This window comes from Odocoileus virginianus, chromosome 9, assembly GCF_023699985.2.
Source record: "Odocoileus virginianus isolate 20LAN1187 ecotype Illinois chromosome 9, Ovbor_1.2, whole genome shotgun sequence".
In the NCBI taxonomy this organism is placed as follows: Eukaryota; Metazoa; Chordata; class Mammalia; order Artiodactyla; family Cervidae; genus Odocoileus; species Odocoileus virginianus.
The window spans coordinates 71,079,342-71,100,199 of record NC_069682.1 but is presented as its reverse complement, the minus strand read 5'-3'; the positions used below and the strand labels follow the sequence as shown (position 1 = coordinate 71,100,199).

The following is a 20,858-nucleotide window of genomic DNA, read 5'->3' as shown; positions in this document are numbered from 1 at the left end:
TGGTCTGGCCCGGTTTGCTTTGCCAAGGCTGTTCCCCACGCATGCCCTTCCTCATTCCTCTCGTCTGTTCCCGTAAGACAGGAAGCAGCCGTGTCAGTCTTTCCAGTAAAATAACCTACTTGGATACACTGCATGTACTAGATCAATACCTTTTCTCCACATCATCATCTCTGCTTTGGAAGCTCAAGGCCTCCCTGAGAGCCTCAGAAGCGTGTCAGTCGGCTGAGTACCAGGCATCTTGAAGGCTGTGGCTGCCGAGCTGCTCCCTGGTCCATAGTGTCAGCAGCAAGTGACCTCATTAAATGGTTTCCAGAACACCCATGCTACGAGTTCACCCACACTAGGGTCAGCAGAGGCTATGAGCGGGGTCAGGAGACTGTGGCAACCTGGAGAGGTCACTCTGCTTTAAAGAGAACAGAACGAGATGCAGTTTGAATCCTCTGACTCATTGAGAAAATGCAGAAATGCAGATATATAACAATAATTTGTTAATGGTGGCAACTAATCTGATGTGAAGTTACCGTGCAGGCCAATCACTCCGTGGCGAGCTGCCATTTGTAACCTCCGGCCTCCTCATTTTCTATCATTATATGCATATAAGTCTGTTTGGCTTTAACAGGAAAATAATAATGGGCCAATTAAGCATTTCTTTGGTGCAAGGAGAATCAAAGTACTTCTCACATTCCTTAGCCACCATCCTGTCCAGATCCTTAAACATCATCTTTGCCAGTCACTAGGTGTGAGCCAACAACTGACAATCTAGACAATGAGATAACAGCAAGCCCTGTCTGAGGGATCTGGAGTTAATTCCTTCTCAGCAGCCACATCCTTGAAGCAAAGCCGACTCAGCTGTAGGGCCGAGTAAGAAATGCTTCAGCAGCGTGATACACTGTCCGCTTTGCTCTACAGGGGACAGCTGTGGGAAGGCTGGGAAGGTTAAGAAGCATGAGCTGGACCTCCAAAAACAGAGGCGTCGCCTGTACAGTGAAAACCCTGAATGATTTCCAGCAGACCTGTGCTGTTAGCCAGGAGGCTGAGACACACGGAACCCGCCTTCAGTCAATGCGGCAGATTCTGGACGAGAACCAACGGGAGCAGTGAGACTTCCGGAAGTCCATGCTTGTCCCTGCTTTTGCTTTGGATTATACCTCACCAGCTGCACAAAATGCATTTTCATATCAGAAAGTCACCACTAACCCTCTCTGAGGGGCTCAAAAGGGAAAAAGAACAGAGAGATTTTCTTGGAAATTTCCCCCAAGGGCGAAAGTCACTGGAATTTTTTTAAATCACAGGGAAAGAGCCACCCTGTTTTAGATCCTCTTATTCTTTTGGTTCCTCACAAAGAAGGAGCAGGACAGAGGCAGGAAATGGTGCACCAAGTTTGACAATGAGTCAATAGCACAAAAGACACGAATTTCTATCTCGCCCTATAACCCTGGCTGCCTCTGAAGACAGTGACTTCAATGTATATGTGTGACTATTTACATGTAACCAGCTCAGAAACTTCTAGGGGAATCTAATAAGAAAACCCAATTTTCAGGAGTGGTGGTGTTAATAAATGGTGTGGCCCGTGTAAAAGAAAACCCCGTGCAGTTGTGGACATTCCTCTTCCTGACCAGATGCCATTTCTCCCAGGATTCCTTTGTTATCTGTCCCAGAACTGATATTTTTTAAAGTCCTGCAAAGACAGGAAGTTGATGTATGTCCCAAGTTTTAACAAGATTGTATTTGTAAAGAAATTTTGTAGTCTACGTATTGTCATACAATGTTGAAAACCCCAGCCAATGACCAGCAGTTGGTATGAGGTAACCTTTGACATTTTTCTAAAAGGCCATTTCTTGGGAGTTTTTTTTTTTGGTGTGTTTGGTTTTTTTGTTTTTAAAAAGAAAAGCATTTGAGATACTACCAGTCAACACCTTTTTGGAAGAGGCGACACCTTGGGTTTAGATGGTTTTTTTTAAAGGGCTATATGTGGTTATAAACTGGCTAGAATTTACCATACTTTGGGAACCTTAAAGATAAGTCTCATATCACACCAGCTCTAGGATCACACTTTGTAAACATAGTGACCAAGGGCAAAGCTACTCACGTTAGCCAGCCCTTCTCCATGTACCAGGCAGTCCGACCAGTAAAGGCAGCTGTGGAAACGCTAGACTGGGAGGAGGAGGAAGAGGAACTTCCTGGCTCTGCACATTTCTCCCTAACAGGTGACCCCTAAGCACTTACCTTGTGTGTAAGAAGAGGGCCATGCTTTGCAAGATTTCTTTTAACCTCACAGAAACCTTTATCCATTATCTGAAACACAATTTCTTATATTTTAACCTGAATTTGACTGGGATTTAAAAAAAGAAAAAGCGGCACACTCTTGGCCTTCAATTTTAAATAGAAACCTTTATTTACAATGATGTCCAAAATGATTAAAGGAGTCATAGCTTACCACTCAACTGTCTCATAAGTTAGCCCACGTGCTTTGAATTCTCTGCAGTGTAAAGCATGATTTTTATTTTTTACAAACATTTAATGTAAACTTGTTTTAAAGTGAATTCATTCTCAATACTGTAAGTCAATTCCTGAGAATTTAAATCTTGCTCTCAGAATGACATTTCCATCTTCTTCAAAAGAGAGAGAGAGAAGACGCCCTGCTCATGATTACACAGCCTGCCTTGGAGCTGAACAGCAGCTCCTGCTCTTCTGCAGAAGGGGACAGTTCATCTGTCCGAGCGGCTTCACTACTATGAATTTCCCACTTGCAAACAAATGCATGGCTTCTGCAAATAAAAAGGGAACTAACTGAACAGGCATATGGGTAACTGGCAACCCATTCTGTTTACTTTTCAGCTGCATCAGGTCTATGGATCATGGAACTTTGAGGACAGCAAGCCAACTCTGTTCTGTAGTACCCACCCCATACACCCCAGTTCACCTCAGCCATTAAATACCGATTAAGCATCCTGCTGATTGATATTTACACCTTTCCATCAAGATGCATGATTTAGAAAAGCGGCATCATAATATGAACATTAACAATGGATTTCTATTTGTTTTTTAAAAGGAAGAAATGTTATCTCCTTTATATCATTTTGATCTTTATAAAATATATATTTATATTTATATATCTTTGGATTCAGCAAAAAAGTAGGTACTGGAAATATCTCACATTCTAAAAGCAGATGAAAACGTTACTTATACTGTTCACCCAACAGATACTAAGGTTTAAAAAGTGATGGGAGGGGGACGGAGGAGAGGTAGGCAGCAGAAGTACAAAGAATTATCCATAAAAAATAAAAGGGGAATTAAGGTAAAAACAACAAATTATCTCAAAGACTGCCATCTATTAAAAGAAAATCAAAATCTTAAATTTGCACCAATAAAATGAACAAGTAGAAAATATAAAAACATAATAAACTTCACTTTTCTTCCATATAAAAAGGGGGTGTTGCCTTCCACTTAGCCTGGAGTCAGAATGGACTGAGAAAAAGAATCCCAAAACTGAGTTTTTAATTAAAAGTCAAGAAAGGTAAGAGCACCATTCTATTTCTCCCCACATACATGCAACTTCAAGAAAGGTTCAGATATACCTGATGCAATTGTGTCTAAAAAGAGACTCTTACTCAGCTCTGCCTCGGTCTCCAGACCGGGGGATGCATTATCTGCAAAGTGCAGGCCCCTGGGATGGAAGCTAATGGATTTGTAGTCTTAGATTTACTTTTAACCAGGTGGGGGAGTGCGAAACTCAAATCCACTTTAATGGTGTTTCTGGAAATACAGGTTTCACTTAGTCATACACAAGTCAAAGAAATCAAATGATCTTACCTTCAGACACACCTAGAAAGATTGGCTAAACGGGTGAAAAAAATTTTAACTGGCTCTCAGTTATTGCTAAGAAATGACACCAAGGCTAACAGATATATGAAATTCATAGATAAGTCTAAAAACCCCATTTCATTCAACTGCTTGAACCTGATAAAGTAAGCCAGGTAAAGGGAATCAAACTTGACTTTCTTCCCTATTCCCAACTGACAAGTGGCAGCAGCAGAAAGGGGTGGCGGAGGAGGAGAGAGGGAATACAAAGGCGCCCAGTCAAGACCCTGGCTCTGAATCACATGAAAATGGCTGCTCTGCAGACAGAACTCTTTAGGAAATAACCATGATGCTACTTCCTCCGATTCTCGGGACATCACAGTAGGAGAAGGACAAGACAGCTGAGCAGATACCAGAAACCACACATCAAGGATTCTACGCCTGAGATCTCAATGTGGGATTCAAGTCCTAGCAACCAAAACCTTAGAGCACTCCTAAAATGGATGAGAAGATGACATGTTCAATTAAAAAAGAAAATACCATGACTTGCTATTTATGGACTGCCTAAAAATCCAACATTCTTCTTTGAAATCAAATTGCTTGATCTTTTAAAATTCTTGATTTTTTCTTAAGTGTATTTCCCCTCATCTGTTCTCTCCCCCCAAATTAACGAAGTGCTTAATCTGGTAGAGAAATTGTTTTTAAAAAACATAAATGCCTACATTTAAATGATCACTTAAAAAAGCATTTAGATTAAGAGACTGAACAGGAGCGAGGCATCTAAGGCTAGGGGCAAGGAAAACCTGTTGGCCACAGCCCCTCCCCCAGGCCACAAAATTCAGGGCACGACTTCTGTTGGTAACCTCACCACACTGAACTTACTGAAACTGACAATGTTAAATATTTAGCTTCACAAACTCTGTAAAAATGAGTTGTTGTGGCCTACAAAAAAAAAAAAAAGTATATATACATATGTTACATCATACAATAATCTTAAAGGTCATATTTACAAAAGAAAATCTATTCACAGAAACACTGCAAAATTCTGATTCAGAATGCAGTACCTGGCCTTGGGGTTTCTGCAGTTTATTTTCAAAAAGCATTATTGCTCTACCATATAGGCAAAGGGTGAAACCAGTACTTTTCACAACAACAAAAATCGTAGTTCTTGTCCAAGAGGTAAGTTTAGACAACAACTAGGAATGTGGTTCACCATTCCTCAAGACCGAGAGAATATTGCATGTATCCATTACTTTTTAAATAAAGTGCACTCGGCTGCACGTCAGCAAGTGAAAAACTGCCACCGCTGCAATTAAATACTGTCGTCCATTTCCCTTCTGCAAAGCCATCTGACATCAAGGACAATTCCTGGAGGTGAAGTATTATAGGACGTTAGGAGCAGATAAAAATCCTATTTAGGAAAAAGCCTAGGACAACCAAGAGGAGGGTGGGAGCTATCCTTAAAGGAGAACCTGGATATGCCACCTTCACAAGACAGAGCCTGTGACAAAAACCCTCGTAAGTGGACCACACTCTTCACCCAGTACTGTAGCAACTATCAAGAAACCAGATGTTCTCATCTCATGATTTCGCCAATGTTCTCTGGCCCCACCTCCATTTTTTCCAAAGACTCTGGACAGCCAAGCAGAAAAAAAGTGACACAGGACAGTCTTCAATCAGTAACACTCCGTACCTCCAGAATCATATCCCCAAAAGGCAGAATGCCAAAAATATTTGTTTTAAACACCATGATACATAGGAGGAGGGAAAGAAAACAGGTAGATACCACACTTCAGCTTAAAATTCAGTCCTGCTCAAATGACATCACTTGAAATACCGTTGATGGAGATTGGAGCTGGTCCTTTCTTCAAAGCTGGGTGCCTAGAACAATGATTCACTACTCCCAGGAATCCTAGCACAGTGTCATTTGTACAGTGATTTCCTTGGAGGTCATGGTGTAGACATGTCAGCAATATTTCTGTTGGCAACCAGAAGAAACATGAGTAAAACATACACTTTGTCCAACAGAAAAGAATCCCTGTGTCTCCACGGATGGCTTGCCACATGGCTCTGGCTGACTGATTCAGTCCTTAGATACCAGGTTTCTAAAAGTATCAAATGGCCCAATGCCTTCAAACCAAAAGTTTTTTCAAGGATTATATATTTTAAGTTAAACATCCAAGTTAAAAATCTATCTAGGACCTTTACATTATAGTTCAGGCTTTGGTTCTCTCCAGAGAACAGGGGAAAAATGTTAAGAAAGGGAAGGAACAAAACCCCGTACCTGATCAGGACCCATGGGCATGCCAGCCATGGGCATGGAGTTCATGTTCATCTGTCCCATGGGACCACTGCTGCCGTTCATGTGCACCATGCTGTACGCTGCAGGGTTCCCCTGGTGGGCAAACTGCTGCTGGGGAAAGCTGCTGTAAAGAAAAGTGGGAAATTACCTCCTGGGTCATTTTCAAAACAAAGGACAGGCACACAGAGACCACCACAATTCTGTCAGTGTTGCTGTGCTTAAGCAGAGAACATGAGTGAGAAAACTTGGACAGCCTGTCTTCTCTCTTTCACAGTTGTCTGTGCTCATACCCTTGTGGATATGCACACAGTAGGAAGGTGTCTCAGAATGGATGAGCCAAATAACACTCTCTAGTATCAGCCAGGGCCTTTGGATCTCCCCATCCAAACAGGCTTGGTTGCAAAACAGAGACTTAATTGCCTGAACTTTCGGCACATTCTAGTGGCTGACTTTCAAAGTCCTGTTCTAGGAATTTCCCAGCAGTCCAGTGGTCAGACTCTGCACTTTCACTGCACAGGACCTGGGTTTGATCCCTGATCAGAGAACTGAGGTCCTGCAAGCCTGGTGACACAGCGAAGAAAGAAGGCCCTGCTCTTCACCTGTTCCTGGCCAGGGTTCCTGACGGCCATCCCTTCATTTCTGAAGACTGATACATGGGTGTGGTCTGAGGATGCTGCATCATGGGATTCTGGGAGGGACCCATTCTTGATGACATCATTGCATTGGGAGGACTAGGCACTCGACCAAAGGCTGGATCTGGTTGTTGTCCCATCCCTTTAAAAAAGAAAGAAGAAAAGTAAATTACAACGCTCAAACGCCGCTGCTACTGCTAAGTCGCTTCAGTCGTGTTCAACTTTATGCGACCCCATAGACGTTAGCCCACCAGGCTGCCCGTCCCTGGGATTCTCCAGGCAAAGACACTGGAGTGGGTTGCCATTTCCTTCTCCAGCTCAAACGCTACCTCCCTAGAATATCAGCTTTCCACAGAAACTTGAGGTTCTTTTTTTTTTTTTTTTTTAAGGTGGGGGAATGTGGTTAAATATAAGGTATATAGATGCTGCCTGTCAGTAATTCTTGCTTCTCCCCAAGGTGACAACCAGAGCAACAAGCTTCCCATACAGACCCTCCCCCATCTGGATCCCCAAAGGGCAGCCACCCCAGTGAGCTTTCTGATACAAGGGGCACCAGGTCACATCCCTCCACCCTGGATCCCCAAAGGGCAGCCACCCCAGCGAGCTTTCGGACACAAGGACACCAGGTCACGGCCCTCTGCCCTCCAGCCCTCTTTAGAGCACAGGGCTGCTGTCCCTGGCCGAGGGATGCACCTCAAATGTCAGCTCCCCAAGAGATTCCTCGAGCCCCACTCCGTCATGTTTCTGGAACCTCAGAGAGGCATGACTGTAACTAATATGCCCAAGCCATCAAGGAAAAGAACTCAGAAGCCTACACAGTGCCTTCCTCTCACTATTCAGCAATGGGGCGGGGATGTCCTGGTAAGGCTTTCTTCCAAATTAAGAGGTGAGGAACTGAAAAAGCAAGACCAACGGGGAGAAACCTCAGCTACTGAGCAATCATCTACCTCAATGACAATCACCTGTGCATTCAAGTAGAGTTTTGTTCTGCTATTTTTAGTTAATCTGTTTCTCTTATGAAATAATAAGAGAGTGAATAGCATTTGTTTTTAACATACAACACATCTAATGAACATTACGTCCTCAGGAATGTTACTTGGAGGTAGACATGATCACTGTCGAGTATACCGTAATTTGGTGGGTATGGAAACTGCTGGGGTGGAGCTTGCGGCATGGCAGGCCCAGCCAGGACCCCATCCATGCTGGGGGACGCAGTCACATTCGGAGGTGGACTGAAGGCCTGGGTTTGCTGCTGCTGCTGCTGCTGCTGCTGCTGCTGCATCATCATCGCCACCCTCTGCTGCCGGAAGTGATGACTCAGCAGCTCTCTACTGCGCTGGGCGACCATCTGAGCATTAAGGAAACCCTGCTAACACCAGAGAAAAGAACACAATTACACATAGCAAGAGTCAGCCAGTTTCATGTGTATGGTGCACCCAGAACACACTAGGTATCAAAGAAAAAACATCCAATGCTTTTATCATTAGAAAAAAGGAAATGCCCAATTCTCATTATGCTAACAGCTTTCTGACTCGGTATGGGGGTGGGTGTTGGGGGGAGCAGAACAGGGACCTCGGTATTATTGAGGGCTAAGGGACAAAAGCAGCTTCCCAGGTGGCCCAGTGGTAAAGAATCCACCTGCCAAGCAGAAGAAACAGGTTCAATCCCTGGGTTGGGAAGATCCCTTGGAGAAGGAAATGGCAACCCACTCCAGGATTTTTTCCTGAGAAATCCCACGGACAGAGAAGCCTGTTGGGCTACAGTCTGTGGGGTTCCAAAAGAGTCAGACACAACTTAGCACTAAACAACAACAGTGGATGAAAGCAGACAAGTCATCAGGCTTCAACATAGTTAGAAAACAGTCCTCAAAGTGAGAGAATATTTAGGAGTAGAATTTGAGGACAAACTTCTCAAAAACTGTGAAATAAAGCAAAGGGGCAGGAATAAGATTCTATTTGGGGGAGAAGCAAAAGAGAAGCCAAAAATAAAGCAAAGGAGTGCAGTTTACACAAAGAAGCAGGAATCCACTTCTGAAGGCCTTAGAGTCTCTAAACCTCTGACAGAGAAGGTAAGGAGATGACATTATCAAAGCACTGAACAAGGAAGCTGATTTGCCAGCTAGGAGAGATCATCTCCAAAAAAGCAAAACTTAATCACCTTTTTAGAAAATATCCTAGCTCAGCTGATACAGAATGTCTGATGATCAAGAAAATATATAGGTACTGGTACTTCCCAGCATGCCTAAGCGAGTGAAAACTAGGCGTTTCACAGTTGATGATGTTGATGTGGTATTTCAAACCACAATAAGGGATTTTCATGTAGCCTTGTGCACATTATGGAAATGCCTTAATGCAGTGTCCAGCTTGGGCTGGAGGCAAAGACCATTAAGAACATCCCTCCGACCATGGGAAATCAGTCATCTCAAAGACTGTTACGGAGAGCGGGATTATGAATTTTTTTTTTTCTTCTTTAGATTTCTTATATCAAATTCTACCCAGTGAGCATGTAGTTTCACAATCCAGGAACAGAGACAAGTTTACAGATTTATTATTTTCAATCCCTAAAAAGTAAGTGGTAGCAGTTTCACAACATAGCATGTGATCACAAAGGGAATTAACTTTAAAAACACCAATCAGTAGTCAAAAAAAAAAGAACCTCTTCCTCTGATTCTTGCTAGTAACCAAAAGGAAAAAATGAAGGGAAGAAGAAAAGTGTGACAGGACCCTGGGATGGTTTCTTACACAAGGAATTTGAGACTGTGCACCATCTCTGTCTCGTAAGTATTTCCTGAGGGTCAAGCAGGGGCCCAGCCCTATGCGGAGCATCCAAGCCCTGAGCACAGACACACATCCTCACCTGGGAGCTGACCTGCGGCTGCATCATGGGCCTCATCACTGCCGCCCCGCCAGCAGTGGGGTTTTCCATTTTCATTTCAAGTGCCTGACGGCTCTGATTCAAAAACTGGGGAGAGACAAGGTGGTTAGGGTGCAAGTGGAGCTCATTAATGAGGCCAAAACAACTATCTACACCCTCGGCACCACTCAGCAAGATCGTGACAACACCTCTAAACCCATTAACCTGGCTAAGTTATGGCTAAGCTGAACCAGTACACTCTCACATTTCAAAAAGGTTGGTGCTGAAAAGCCCCTGGCCAGCACAGGAGGCTTTCATGTTCAGCATCAGGAGGAAAAGTGAAAGTGCAATTCTACACCTTAAAGAGTATCTTCAACAGGAACTCAAAGGATTTACACAGTCAATTTTCTCAGTCATAATTTAGGCCACTGGGGAAACTGCTTTAATTTGATCAAAGTAACAATGGAGAAAACTACTTCTGTTGCCTCTTCCTAGGTATTTTTTACTGGAAAGAAACTGTAAGAAGTAAAGGGATCCCGTGAACGCATTAACACAGCTCTCCTGAGTAGCTGCACTGACTTAGGGAACATCAGTGCAAGAGTCCTCAGCTCGCTAGATTCTCAGTTCATTCATCTGCTTATGTGGTTCAGTTTCCCCACATTTAAGAACTCTGCACACTCAAGATACAAAAAAATATAAACAATTAAATCCCTAAAAATTTGTTATGAACTAAGGGACAATGGGAAAAGATATTGAGTTCAAGTTTTATAACATATCTAAAAAGCAGAGGTTCTTTAAAGTGAGTGCTCAAATCAGTCAGGTTCCATAGTGCAGTGCAAGTCGCTTAGTCGTGTCCAACTCTTTGCGACCCCATGGACTATACACAGTCATGGAATTCTCCAGACCACAATACTGAAGTGGATAGCCTTTCCCTTCTCCAGGGAATCTTCCCAACCCAGGAATCGAACCCAGGTCTCCCACATTGCAGGCGGACTCTTTACCAACTGAGCTCAGGGAAGCCAATAAGATTTCAATACCTGTCTATTAATAGGACATTTTAATAATAAAAACTGTCTACCTCTAAGGCTATGAAGCCATCAAGAAACACTACTCTCCCCTGAGAGCAATCCTGATATTTTTTATTTTTCAACCTGTACAGCAGAATATTCTTACAGAAAGGTATCCAATTCTAGTACAACCACTCCCTAGCAAGGAACTGTCCATACAAATACAATGTTACACACCAATAAAAACAAAAGGAATTTCTTTAGTTGAGGAAGGACAGAGAGCCAGCAGCAGGAGCTGGAAGAATACAGTCCGAAAACGGAAGAGGAAGTAGCAAAGGGAAACGGGCGTGTGACTGGTTACCTGCTGGCCCTGCAGCCTCTGCTGAAGCTGCATTCTAAGTTGCTTGGGAGTGTTTGTTCGGGGTCTCATGATGTTGGCACGAGGGTGCATTCCCTGGAGAGGAAAACTGCCTTGCTGGTTCATCTGATTCATCATCGAGTTAAAAGGTGGTGATTGTCCCTGAAGATTAAAGCCTCCTTGCATCGGAGGCCCCTGCGCGGGGTACGTCTGCCCATATAATGCTGCCTTCTGCTCCATCATTACTGCTGCTTCTTGGCCTTGGAAAGCGTCCTGTTTGGGCTCCAAAGCTTGTCCCTAAACATCAAACACATAAATGAACTGTGAAGTACACATAGGGAAGCAACAGAAACCAAACCCACTAAAAGAGGTGAAAAATAAAGTCAATGTATGTGAGGACGGGTGCTGCAGGATTTCAACACCAAAATCAAGCTTACTGTCTGAAGTTCGTTCCACGAGAACAGAGACCATGCCATCTTTGAATGGCTGTGTCCCAGTGCCTATGGAGCACAGAGTCCCACACAGAGAGACGCTTGAATATTTCTGAGCCAAATATCAACAAAGTACTGAGTACCTGGAGAAATACTATTTCTTCCAAACAAGATTTCTGTACCAACAATGAATTCTTATGTACTCTGCCCAAGTGTGTTTTTGAAGGTGGTAAGAGGTAAATTTAGTAGAGACAGGTAAATCAACAACAGTTTATGCCCCCAGGGTGTAGTCACCACATGAACAAAACCTAAAGGTGTTCAGTCGTCCACTACTATTTGTGCCTGAGAAGAAAGAAACCTATTAATTCAACAAGTATTTATTGAGTGATATGTGCCAGGTATCACTTCTCTGCATGCTAACCCCACATACAAAGTAACACCCAGCAGAAAAACCAGGCTCTCTAAAGGAAGGGACAGCCTGCAGTGCTCAGAAGGGCCAGGCAGTGCTGCGCTGCCTTTACCGTCTCATCCCCAAGCACGGGTGCCACGTGTGCAGCCACCACCCTCGCCCAGTCCCGTCCTAAAGCACACCTCACCCCTCTCGAGCCTCTCCCTGGAGGGCTGTCAAGAGTTCATCTGCCCCAGGCGCCCCTTCTCTTGCTATCTTCCCCACTGTGGTATTCTCTCCCACTGGTGACAACCGTCAAGTGTCTATCTCTAGCTCCAGGGCCTTGGACTCTAACTGTGCTCACACAGAAGCCCATTCAACATCTTTACCCAGATGTCCCAGGCATCTCAAACTTAACATGTAGAGGACAGAAGGCATGATTATCAACAGTTCTTCCTACAGGAAAAAAACAAAAAAGCCCAATTCTCCTTCAATCTTCACTCACGGCAACATCATGCACCCAGAACTAAATGCCAGGCCTTGATTTCTCACAGTCTCCTTCTCACACAAGTGCACACACAGCCCAAGTCCTATCAGCTTTTCCTCGGTGACATATCAGATAGGCTTCTCTTCCTATCAGTCCACTGCCATGACTCTTCCCAAGACACTTTTTCTCTGTGCCTCTTCTAGACAGCGATCTAACATTTCTGTTTACAAAGTAAATCACACTATTAATATAACACACCTGTGTCTCTCTTGCTAGCCCTGCTGAAATGACAGTAAACAAGTTAAATGGTAGTATTTATCAAAAAAAAAAAAAAAAAATAAGAGAGAGAATATTGACAGCAACAAGATAAAAAAACTGAACAGGCATCTGGTAGGCAGAAAGGAGAAACTGACACCATCTACCCGCAAAGAAAATGCTCTTGAGGCCCGAGTCAATGTCTCCCGTGGAGCTAGGGCAGCACTCCACTATGGACAGCAGAAGGTCAAGGAGTGCGCCCAGACAAGGGGCTGGTTAGGTCAAGGAGTGCGCCCAGACAAGGGGCTGGTTAGGTCAAGGAGTGCGCCCAGACAAGGGGCTGGTTAGGTCAAGGAGTGCGCCCAGACAAGGGGCTGGTTAGGAGTCTGAGCACAGAGCAGGGGAGCCCCCCAGCTCCAAATGGCCGTATCTTCCACCTACTTCCACGAGGCCTTGGTTCAGGGACACCAAGCCCAGAAGAGGGCAGGAGCAGGACAGGAACTGAAAACAGGGAATCTTAGATCCCTATAATTGCTAGTAAAATTTTATATTTTAGAATTTTATATCTTAAGCACTACAGGATCATCAACTTGCCTTTGCCTACCCATCCCAGCTCCCAAAATGCAACCAGGTAATTTAAAAATTTCTAGGGAAGAAAGAGTCTTCTCTAGAAAATCTATATAAAATTCTATATGGGGGATGGGGGCAATGACAACTCAACATGCTACAATTTGGGGAGATCTAAAATAAAGGCCAGTTTCCCCACCCCAAGTTAGTCACTTTCAGTGAAGACAACTGATCCTGCATTCTTAAATATAAAAAGATAATCAAGGATCAGCAGATACTTGATGACGAAAGCTTCAAATATCAAAATGACTCAAACAGGAAGTAACTTAAAAATACAGAAGATTAAAAAAAAATAAAAAGCCACTACAGAAACCCATACAACACTCAACATGTCAACAGACATCCCAGGAAGATCAGGGAAAAAAAGATTAAAATCACTTAAGAAATATCTTAAAATGCCCCCAAACCAAAGGGAATATCTGCCTGTCTATTAATAATACACAGCAGAATGAATGAAACGAGACCCATATCAAGACAAGGAATCATGGAATTTCAGAGGGAAAAGGTTCCTAAATAATTCCAAAGAGAATAAATGGGTAGCACACGAAAGTAGAGGAATCAAGACTGGAATACAACTCAAGGACAACACTGGATGCCAGAAACTATGCAACTATTTTTTTATACGAGGAAATTATTTTCAACTTAGAATTTTTTACACAGTTACACTGAGGGTAGAGACTATATGTGCCTATGTGTATGCAGTGGGTAGAGGCATGGGGATGCTTACTGGAGGAACAGGATATAAATACAGATATACAATTTATCTAAAATTCCAAAAGAAATTTTTAGCTCTTAAAAAAAAAAAAAAAAAAAAAAGACTGAACATTTTTCATTAAAACCCAATGTATTTTACAGCAAAACCTGGCCTGAGCCTGTATGAAGCAATATATAATCTCTATAATATCCCACTTAGTGTGACTATGTATTTTGCTGTAGAATTATTAGCTCATTTGATCACAGGCTACTGCCCCAAAATTATAGTACTGCTCGAAACTTTTTTATAAAGAGTATTTTGTAATATATACCAATATGTACCAATTCTATCCTTCTAAAATCCCCAAATTCCTCAATTTCAAAGCATATCTGACACCCAGGTTCAGATAAGGGACTATAAACATGTAGTCAACTTTCAAATCCAGGAATCAACAGACAGAATGAAGCTGGTAAAAGAAATAGCTGCGTAAGCATATTTCTTAGAAATATTATCAAAATAAAGAGGTGAGTTTCACTATCTCCCAGTGGGGCAAAGGACTGTGGTTCTTCCATAAGCATATTTTTCTATCATTTTACTTTTTAACTTAAAAACAGATATTTTGCTAAAAAATAAAAATTACAACAAAAAAAGGAAGTCCGGATTCATCCTTACTCTGCTGACAATCCTTTCATGGCTTCCTAATACACTCCTCTTTGCTCTCACCAACCTCAGCCACTTCCTAGAACCCGCAAGCTCTTCCCTAGCTAAGCACCTTTGAGTTAGCCGTTCTTCTTCTGGACTATCCTTCCCCTAAGCTGTCTGCCTAGCTGGCTCTTTCTCATCCTTCAGACATCAGCTTATATGTCATCTCTCCAGAAAAACCTTTCCTGTTCGAATCAGTCCCCCGTTAATCTCTATCTCATCAACCTGGATTTGAAAACAGAAACATTTTTAAACTAAAGAATGAACTATAAACAAGCTCCTGCTAAAAGAAACTTGGCAAACTATTTACAATACATTGGACAAGTTAACCGTCATCCTGCAAACATGCTTTTTAGAGGAATTTTAACATCCCGCCCCACCCTAAGAAAAGGTTCCTTAAATAAAAGGGTCTCATAGCATCACGTGCCTTTCCTCGTAACTTCTCCTTCATCATGTCTACTTCTATCAGCGTGATCCCAAGCCTGAGCTCAGGGAGCAGGAAATTAAGTTGTTCACTATTGCTCCTCAGGCTCCAAGAAAAGGCTGACTGGCATACAAAAGACAAGTATTTGTTAAACAAAGGAAAATGAAAAGTGAAAGTCGCTCAGCCGTCTCCAGCTCTTTGCAACCTTTAGACTATAGGAATTCTCAAGGCCATGGAATTCTCCAGGGCAGAATACTGGAGTGGGTAGCTGTTCCCTTCTCCAGGGGATCTTCCCAACCCAGGGATCAAACCCAGGTCTCCCGCTTGGCAGGCGGATTCTTTACCAGCTGAGCCACCTGGGAATCAACAAACAAATCAACAGCTAAACAAAAAGCACTGTTTGAGATCAACAAAATAAAAACCCATTGGAACTATTAAACACATCTCAATTGCCAAAAAATACAAAATATGTTCAATCTTGCTAAACAGATAAATATGATTTAAAATAAGAATCTGTGTTGGCCATCAGACTGGCAAGGACTGGAAAGAACAATCATGTTCAGTACTCGTCCAGCCACTTGCTCATTCACACCATGGGCTCTCTCATCTTCGTGGGCCGGGCCAGCAGTGCTGGTGAGGGCGATGGACTGCAGGACTGCAGTCGTCACAGCCTGCTGTAGAAAAGCAGCTGTGCAATCGTTCAGAAAACCCCCTGAGAATATGTAGATAAACCTCTAAAATAAGCACTCTACCCCAGCTTCTCTTGAAATTGGCTAAGAAAACAGCCTCCGTTAACAAGATGTAAGTAATTCACAGAATTATAACAATACTTAGGAACAATTAAATTTTCATCAGTAGACAACTGGTTAAATAGTGTTTAATAAAATGGATACTATTTGACCATTAAAGATGTATATACTAAACAAAAAAGATGACTGAGGACGACTTTCTTAAGGTAAAACAGACTACCAAAGTATATTCAGTCTACTCTCTTGTTTTATATATACACTCAAAAGTTACTTATGATTCTTTGTGCCAAGATTATGGAGGAAGTTCAACTTTTTAAAAACACATGGACTTTTGTGATTGTCAGATTTTTATATAAGCACCATTAACTATTTTATCTTGAGGACAAAGAAAGCTATTTTCAGCTTCAGTAAAACCCTAGTGGCAGTTAGTTTCTTGGTCCTCATGTGACCCTCACGCCCTCCCTTGGGACACTGCTCCTCCCCAGCAGGGTCACAGGTGGCTGGTGCCCAACCGCAGGAGGACATCACCACTGCTCTGTGTTTCTCATCCGCTCTTTAAAAAGGTCTGTAGAGTGTTGCCACATTAGAGTATACATGTTTTTATACATCTCTGTTTCCCCAACAGAGCCTGAGAACCAAGGATCACTGCCCGCTTATCACTGAACACACAGACTGAAACAGTGCCCCCAAACATGCATCCTATATATGAAAAGATCCACTACAAAATTTGTGTTTCAAAAAATATTCATCAATGGCATATCTTCATACAGATGAACAGATAACTGCAAATAGGAGATGGTGGTGTTGAGATGTTCACAGATTTACCACTGTAAACAGGTTTTGTTTATCACAAAAAGTCTGCCTCCTCAGAGTACACACTTGTCTGCCAGGTAGTAAAAAGAAGTTAATTATAAAAATAAGGATTCAACTAACATAAGCAAAAAGCAGCATTTTAAAAACTGTATAGTGGTTTTACTGGATCATTTCTGTGGTTGCCTAAAATGTGACATATTTATAAAACAGCAGATTGCTGGATGTTCTATCCCAGTTAAAAAGTATTTTCTAAGTTTAATGCTCATATCCATGAACACAGTGCTTTATCATAAGGAAAAGGAAAGATTAGGTGCTATCATACATGGCTTCTCTCTCTCTCACACACACACACACACCCCTACTTCCCTGATACACAAGTTCAGGAATGCCCAGAGCTCTGTCGTACGTGGCTTCTCACATAAACTCACACACACACACTCACACTCTCCTACTTCCATGGTACACACACACACACACACTCTTGTTTCCATGGTACACACACTCACACTCTCCTACTTCCATGGTACACACACACACACGCACACGCACTTCTACTCCCACAGTACTGCTACCTACCTGATTTACAAGCTCAGGAATGCCCAGAGCTCTGTCAATCTCTTCCAGGCCTGTGGCATCTGTGTTGCTCAAGAGTGTGTGCAACTGATCCAACAATGCTCTTTCATCACTCTGGCCTTCTAGGTTAGAAGGTGGCCCAAGGAGATCATCCAGGGAATTCCTAAGAATCGGCCTAAAAAGAGACATCGAATCAACTTCAATGGTGCTTTTCCTCTTTGGGAAAAAAAAGCAAAATAACCCCACACAATATTTTTAACATGCAATAACTCAAATGATACAAGTATCAATTATAAACTAACAGAACAGCAGAGTAGAACAAATGGCATCAATTTAAATTCAAGACCCACCATTTTAAACCTCACGAGGTCATCTTCAACTACCACATCTAACTTACAACTTCCAACCCCACCACCAAAACGTAACTGCTAGATCCCTTGGTATTTAGAGGACAGCAGAGATTTGGCAGGGGCAGGTAGAAGGATGGGAAGAATGAAGAGGGCAGTGTTTTCAAGACCCTACTAGAACAGAAATGACAGTTAGGGTACTTGCAGGTTGGAAAAATCAACAAAAGAATGGAAAAAAAGGAGACATGCTGAACTGAGTCTGGGGATCTACCGAAATAACTCTGTCTCATACTCGGCACACAGGGTGCCGTACTGACAAGCCCCACACGCCCACAGCAGTGCCACAGCTCTCTGACAAGTTACAGGAGCATGGAGCCAGACAACATACCCAGCCTCAGAAAAATTCCATCATGAAACTGTTTGCTCTCTACAGAGCAAAAAAACAATCAAGCTAATAAACTCATGTAATTACACTTCCATCTTTTCAACAGATCAATTCATTTCCATTTGCTTAATTTATTGTAGAACTCAAGTTAGAGCTGACATTGACAGGTGGCCTCTTTCATGCAAACGAGTTACTGACCAAGCTAAAAAATGAAATACAGGCTTAAACAAAAATAGAAGAGTGCTTTATTTTACTTCCACCTTCATCCCTGAAATGTTTTAAACAATTTTTAAAAAGAATTATCCAATCCTTAATAATGAACTTTTCAGAAAACCAAGGCTCACCCTCCGAGCACCATTCATCTTGTCAAACTAGTGCTAGTTTATCCCCCTCTGCATGGAAGAGGACTGTTTCATTACAAGAGACAATTGTGGCACATGGAAGCTCTAGGCGTGAGCACTCAGCAGTCCTGATGGTGACAACAGTGCTGTCTCTTCCCTCTCCAGTGACGACCACTGCCTGCTGTCTCGGCATTATTTTACACACAGATGGCAATGAGTACCTCATTCATAGTTTTTCTCATTCTCTTCCAGGTTTGTTCCTATGCTCTAGCCCTCTTCTAGATAATCCAATGTTTCTTTCCATTCTCTATAGAGCCACTTAATAAAGCCCCACCTATTTTGGGTCCCATGTGGGCCTTGTTCCATGGACAACATGCCATCTGGCCAGGAACCAGGTTGGTTTGATGGTGCTGCTTGGCCATAAGGACTGACCCCCATCCCCATGGGAATCTCACCAGGCCCTGGGGGAGCAAAAAAAAAAAAAGGTGGGTGGGATAAATGTTCAAATAAGTCAATGGCAAAAGTTGGCCTAAAACATTCAGCTTTCTTTTCTTGTGAAGGGGCTACTTACGCATCTGAAGCATCTGCGGCTGCGGCTGCGGATGCTGCTGTTGCTGCATCACCGGTCTCGCACCTGGGACGCTATTGGACCGAAGTGGCATGGCAGGCAGCGAGCCGCCCATGGCAGGTCTGGGTAAAGAAGCATTATAATCAGTTCCTGGTCTCCCCATGGCATTTGAATTCACAGGTTCCATGCGGCTGGCCTTTGAGTTCGGTAAGCCCCAGTCTCCTGAGGAAGGCGCCTGATTCACAGTCACATTTCTGTTTGGTCCACCTAAAACAGAAACGATGAGGTATTTTCCATATTGGAAAGAAATTCTTATGTCAAACAGGTGCAACCATTAGACACATGATCCTTGACAAAAAAGTGCTCTGTCATTCTCAGATTAGGGCTGGCCAACAATTTCTGACAGGTCACCACAGGCATACCTTTGCTGTATTGTGCTTTGCATATACTGCAATTTTACAAACTGAAGGTTTGTGACAACCCTATGTTGTCAGATGATGGTTAGCATATTTTAGCAATAAAGTGTTTTTAAATTAAGGTATGTACCTTCCTTTTTGATACAGTTCATGAATTTCTAACAGCAAGTATACTGGCGAGATTTGCCATTCTCTCCTCTAGTAGATCACGTTTTGTCAGAACTCTCTGCTATGACCTGTCCATATGCAGTAGCCCTACAGAGCATGGCTCATAGCTTCGTATCAAAAAGATATGACACCAAAAGATGAGTTCCCCAGGTCTGAAGGTGTCCAGTATGCTCCTGGGGAAGAGTGGAGGACAACTACTAACAACCCCACAAAGAATGAAGCGGTTGGGCCAAAGCGGAAACAACACTCAGTTGTGGATGTGTCTGGTGATGAAAGTAAAATCTGATGCAGTATAGAACAGAATTGCATAGGAACCTGAAATATTAGGGTCCACAAATCAAGGTAAATTGGATGTAGTCAAGCAGGAGATGGCAAGAATTAACATCTTAGGAAACAGTGAACTAAAATGGACGGGAATGGGTGTATTTAGATAACCATTATATCTACTACAGTGGGGAGGAATCCCATAGAAGAAATGCAGTAGTCCTCATAACCAACGAAAGAGTCTAGAATGCATTTCTTGGGTGCAACCTCAAAAATGACAGAATGATGTCGGTACGTTTCCAAGGTAAGACATTCAACATCACAGCAATTCAAATCTACACTCCTACCACTGAGGTCGAAGAAGTTGAAATTGATCAGTTCTATGAAGACCTAGAAGACCTCCTAAAACTAACACCAAAAAAAGTCTATTCATCACTGGGGATTGGAATGCAAAAGTAGGGAGTCAAGAGATACCTGGAGTAACAGGCACATTTGGCCTTGGAGAACAAAATGAAGCAAGGCATAGGCTAACTGAATTCTGCCAAGAGCATGCACTTGTCATAGCAAACACCCTTTTTCAACACCCTTGACTTTACACATGGACATCACTAAATGGTCAATATCAAAATCAAACTGATTACATTCTTTGTAGCCAAAGATGGAGAAGCTGTACACAGTCAGCAAAAATAAGACATGGAGCTGACTGTGGCTCAGATCAAACTTCTCATATTAAAATTCAGGCTTAAACTAAAGAAAGCGGGAATAACCACTAGGCCAGCCAGGTAGGACTTAAGTCAACTCCCCTGTGAATATGCAGTGGAGGTAACGAATAAGACTCAGGGTATGAGATCTAGTTAACAGTGTGCCTGAAGACCTATGGACAGAGGCCCATAATATTGTACAGGAGACAGCAAACAAAACCATCCCAAAGAAAAAGAAAAGCAAGAAGGCAAAGTGGTTATCTGAGGAGGCTTTACAAATAGCTGAAGAAAGAAGAGAAATGAAAAGCAAGGGAGAAAGGGAAAGGTACATCCAACTAAACGCAGAGTTCCAAAGAACAGCACAGAGAGACAAGATGGCCTTCTTCAATGAACAGTACAAAAACTAGAAGAAAACAAAAGAAGGAAAAAAGACTAGACATCTCTTCAGGAAAACTGGAAATATCAAGGGAACATTTTGCCCAAAGATGGGCACAATAAAGGACAGAAATGGTAGAGACCTAGTAGACACTGCAGAGATTGAGATGAAAAGAATACAGGCAAGAACCATAAAA

At 42.6% G+C, this 20,858-nt stretch overlaps 2 protein-coding genes across 12 annotated transcripts in view; one reads left to right on the top strand and one right to left on the bottom strand.

Moving 5' to 3' along the window:
* Positions 1 to 1,739, top strand: part of SULF2 (sulfatase 2) — a 125,302-nt gene extending 123,563 nt beyond the window's left edge. For all 4 annotated transcript variants that reach the window (XM_070472735.1, XM_020887252.2, XM_020887253.2 and 1 more), the window contains one exon: positions 910 to 1,739. In XM_070472735.1, the coding sequence (XP_070328836.1) occupies positions 910 to 940 (31 nt within the window). In that variant the 3' untranslated portion in view covers positions 941 to 1,739. The remainder of the gene's footprint in view (positions 1 to 909) is intronic.
* A 632-nt stretch (positions 1,740 to 2,371) lies between these two features.
* The window catches only part of NCOA3 (nuclear receptor coactivator 3), a 125,787-nt gene continuing 107,300 nt past the window's right edge, over positions 2,372 to 20,858 (bottom strand). For 3 of the 8 annotated variants that reach the window (XM_020887239.2, XM_020887248.2, XM_020887245.2), the window contains 9 exons: positions 18,741 to 19,004; positions 18,504 to 18,630; positions 17,100 to 17,271; positions 10,957 to 11,250; positions 9,592 to 9,696; positions 7,864 to 8,104; positions 6,703 to 6,877; positions 6,086 to 6,227; positions 2,372 to 5,779 (listed from right to left, as the gene is read on the bottom strand). In XM_020887239.2, the coding sequence (XP_020742898.2) occupies positions 5,768 to 5,779; positions 6,086 to 6,227; positions 6,703 to 6,877; positions 7,864 to 8,104; positions 9,592 to 9,696; positions 10,957 to 11,250; positions 17,100 to 17,271; positions 18,504 to 18,630; positions 18,741 to 19,004 (1,532 nt within the window). In that variant the 3' untranslated portion in view covers positions 2,372 to 5,767. The remainder of the gene's footprint in view (positions 5,780 to 6,085; positions 6,228 to 6,702; positions 6,878 to 7,863; positions 8,105 to 9,591; positions 9,697 to 10,956; positions 11,251 to 17,099; positions 17,272 to 18,503; positions 18,631 to 18,740; positions 19,005 to 20,858) is intronic. The other 5 variants (XM_020887246.2, XM_020887249.2, XM_020887247.2 and 2 more) reach the window with 4 other exon arrangements.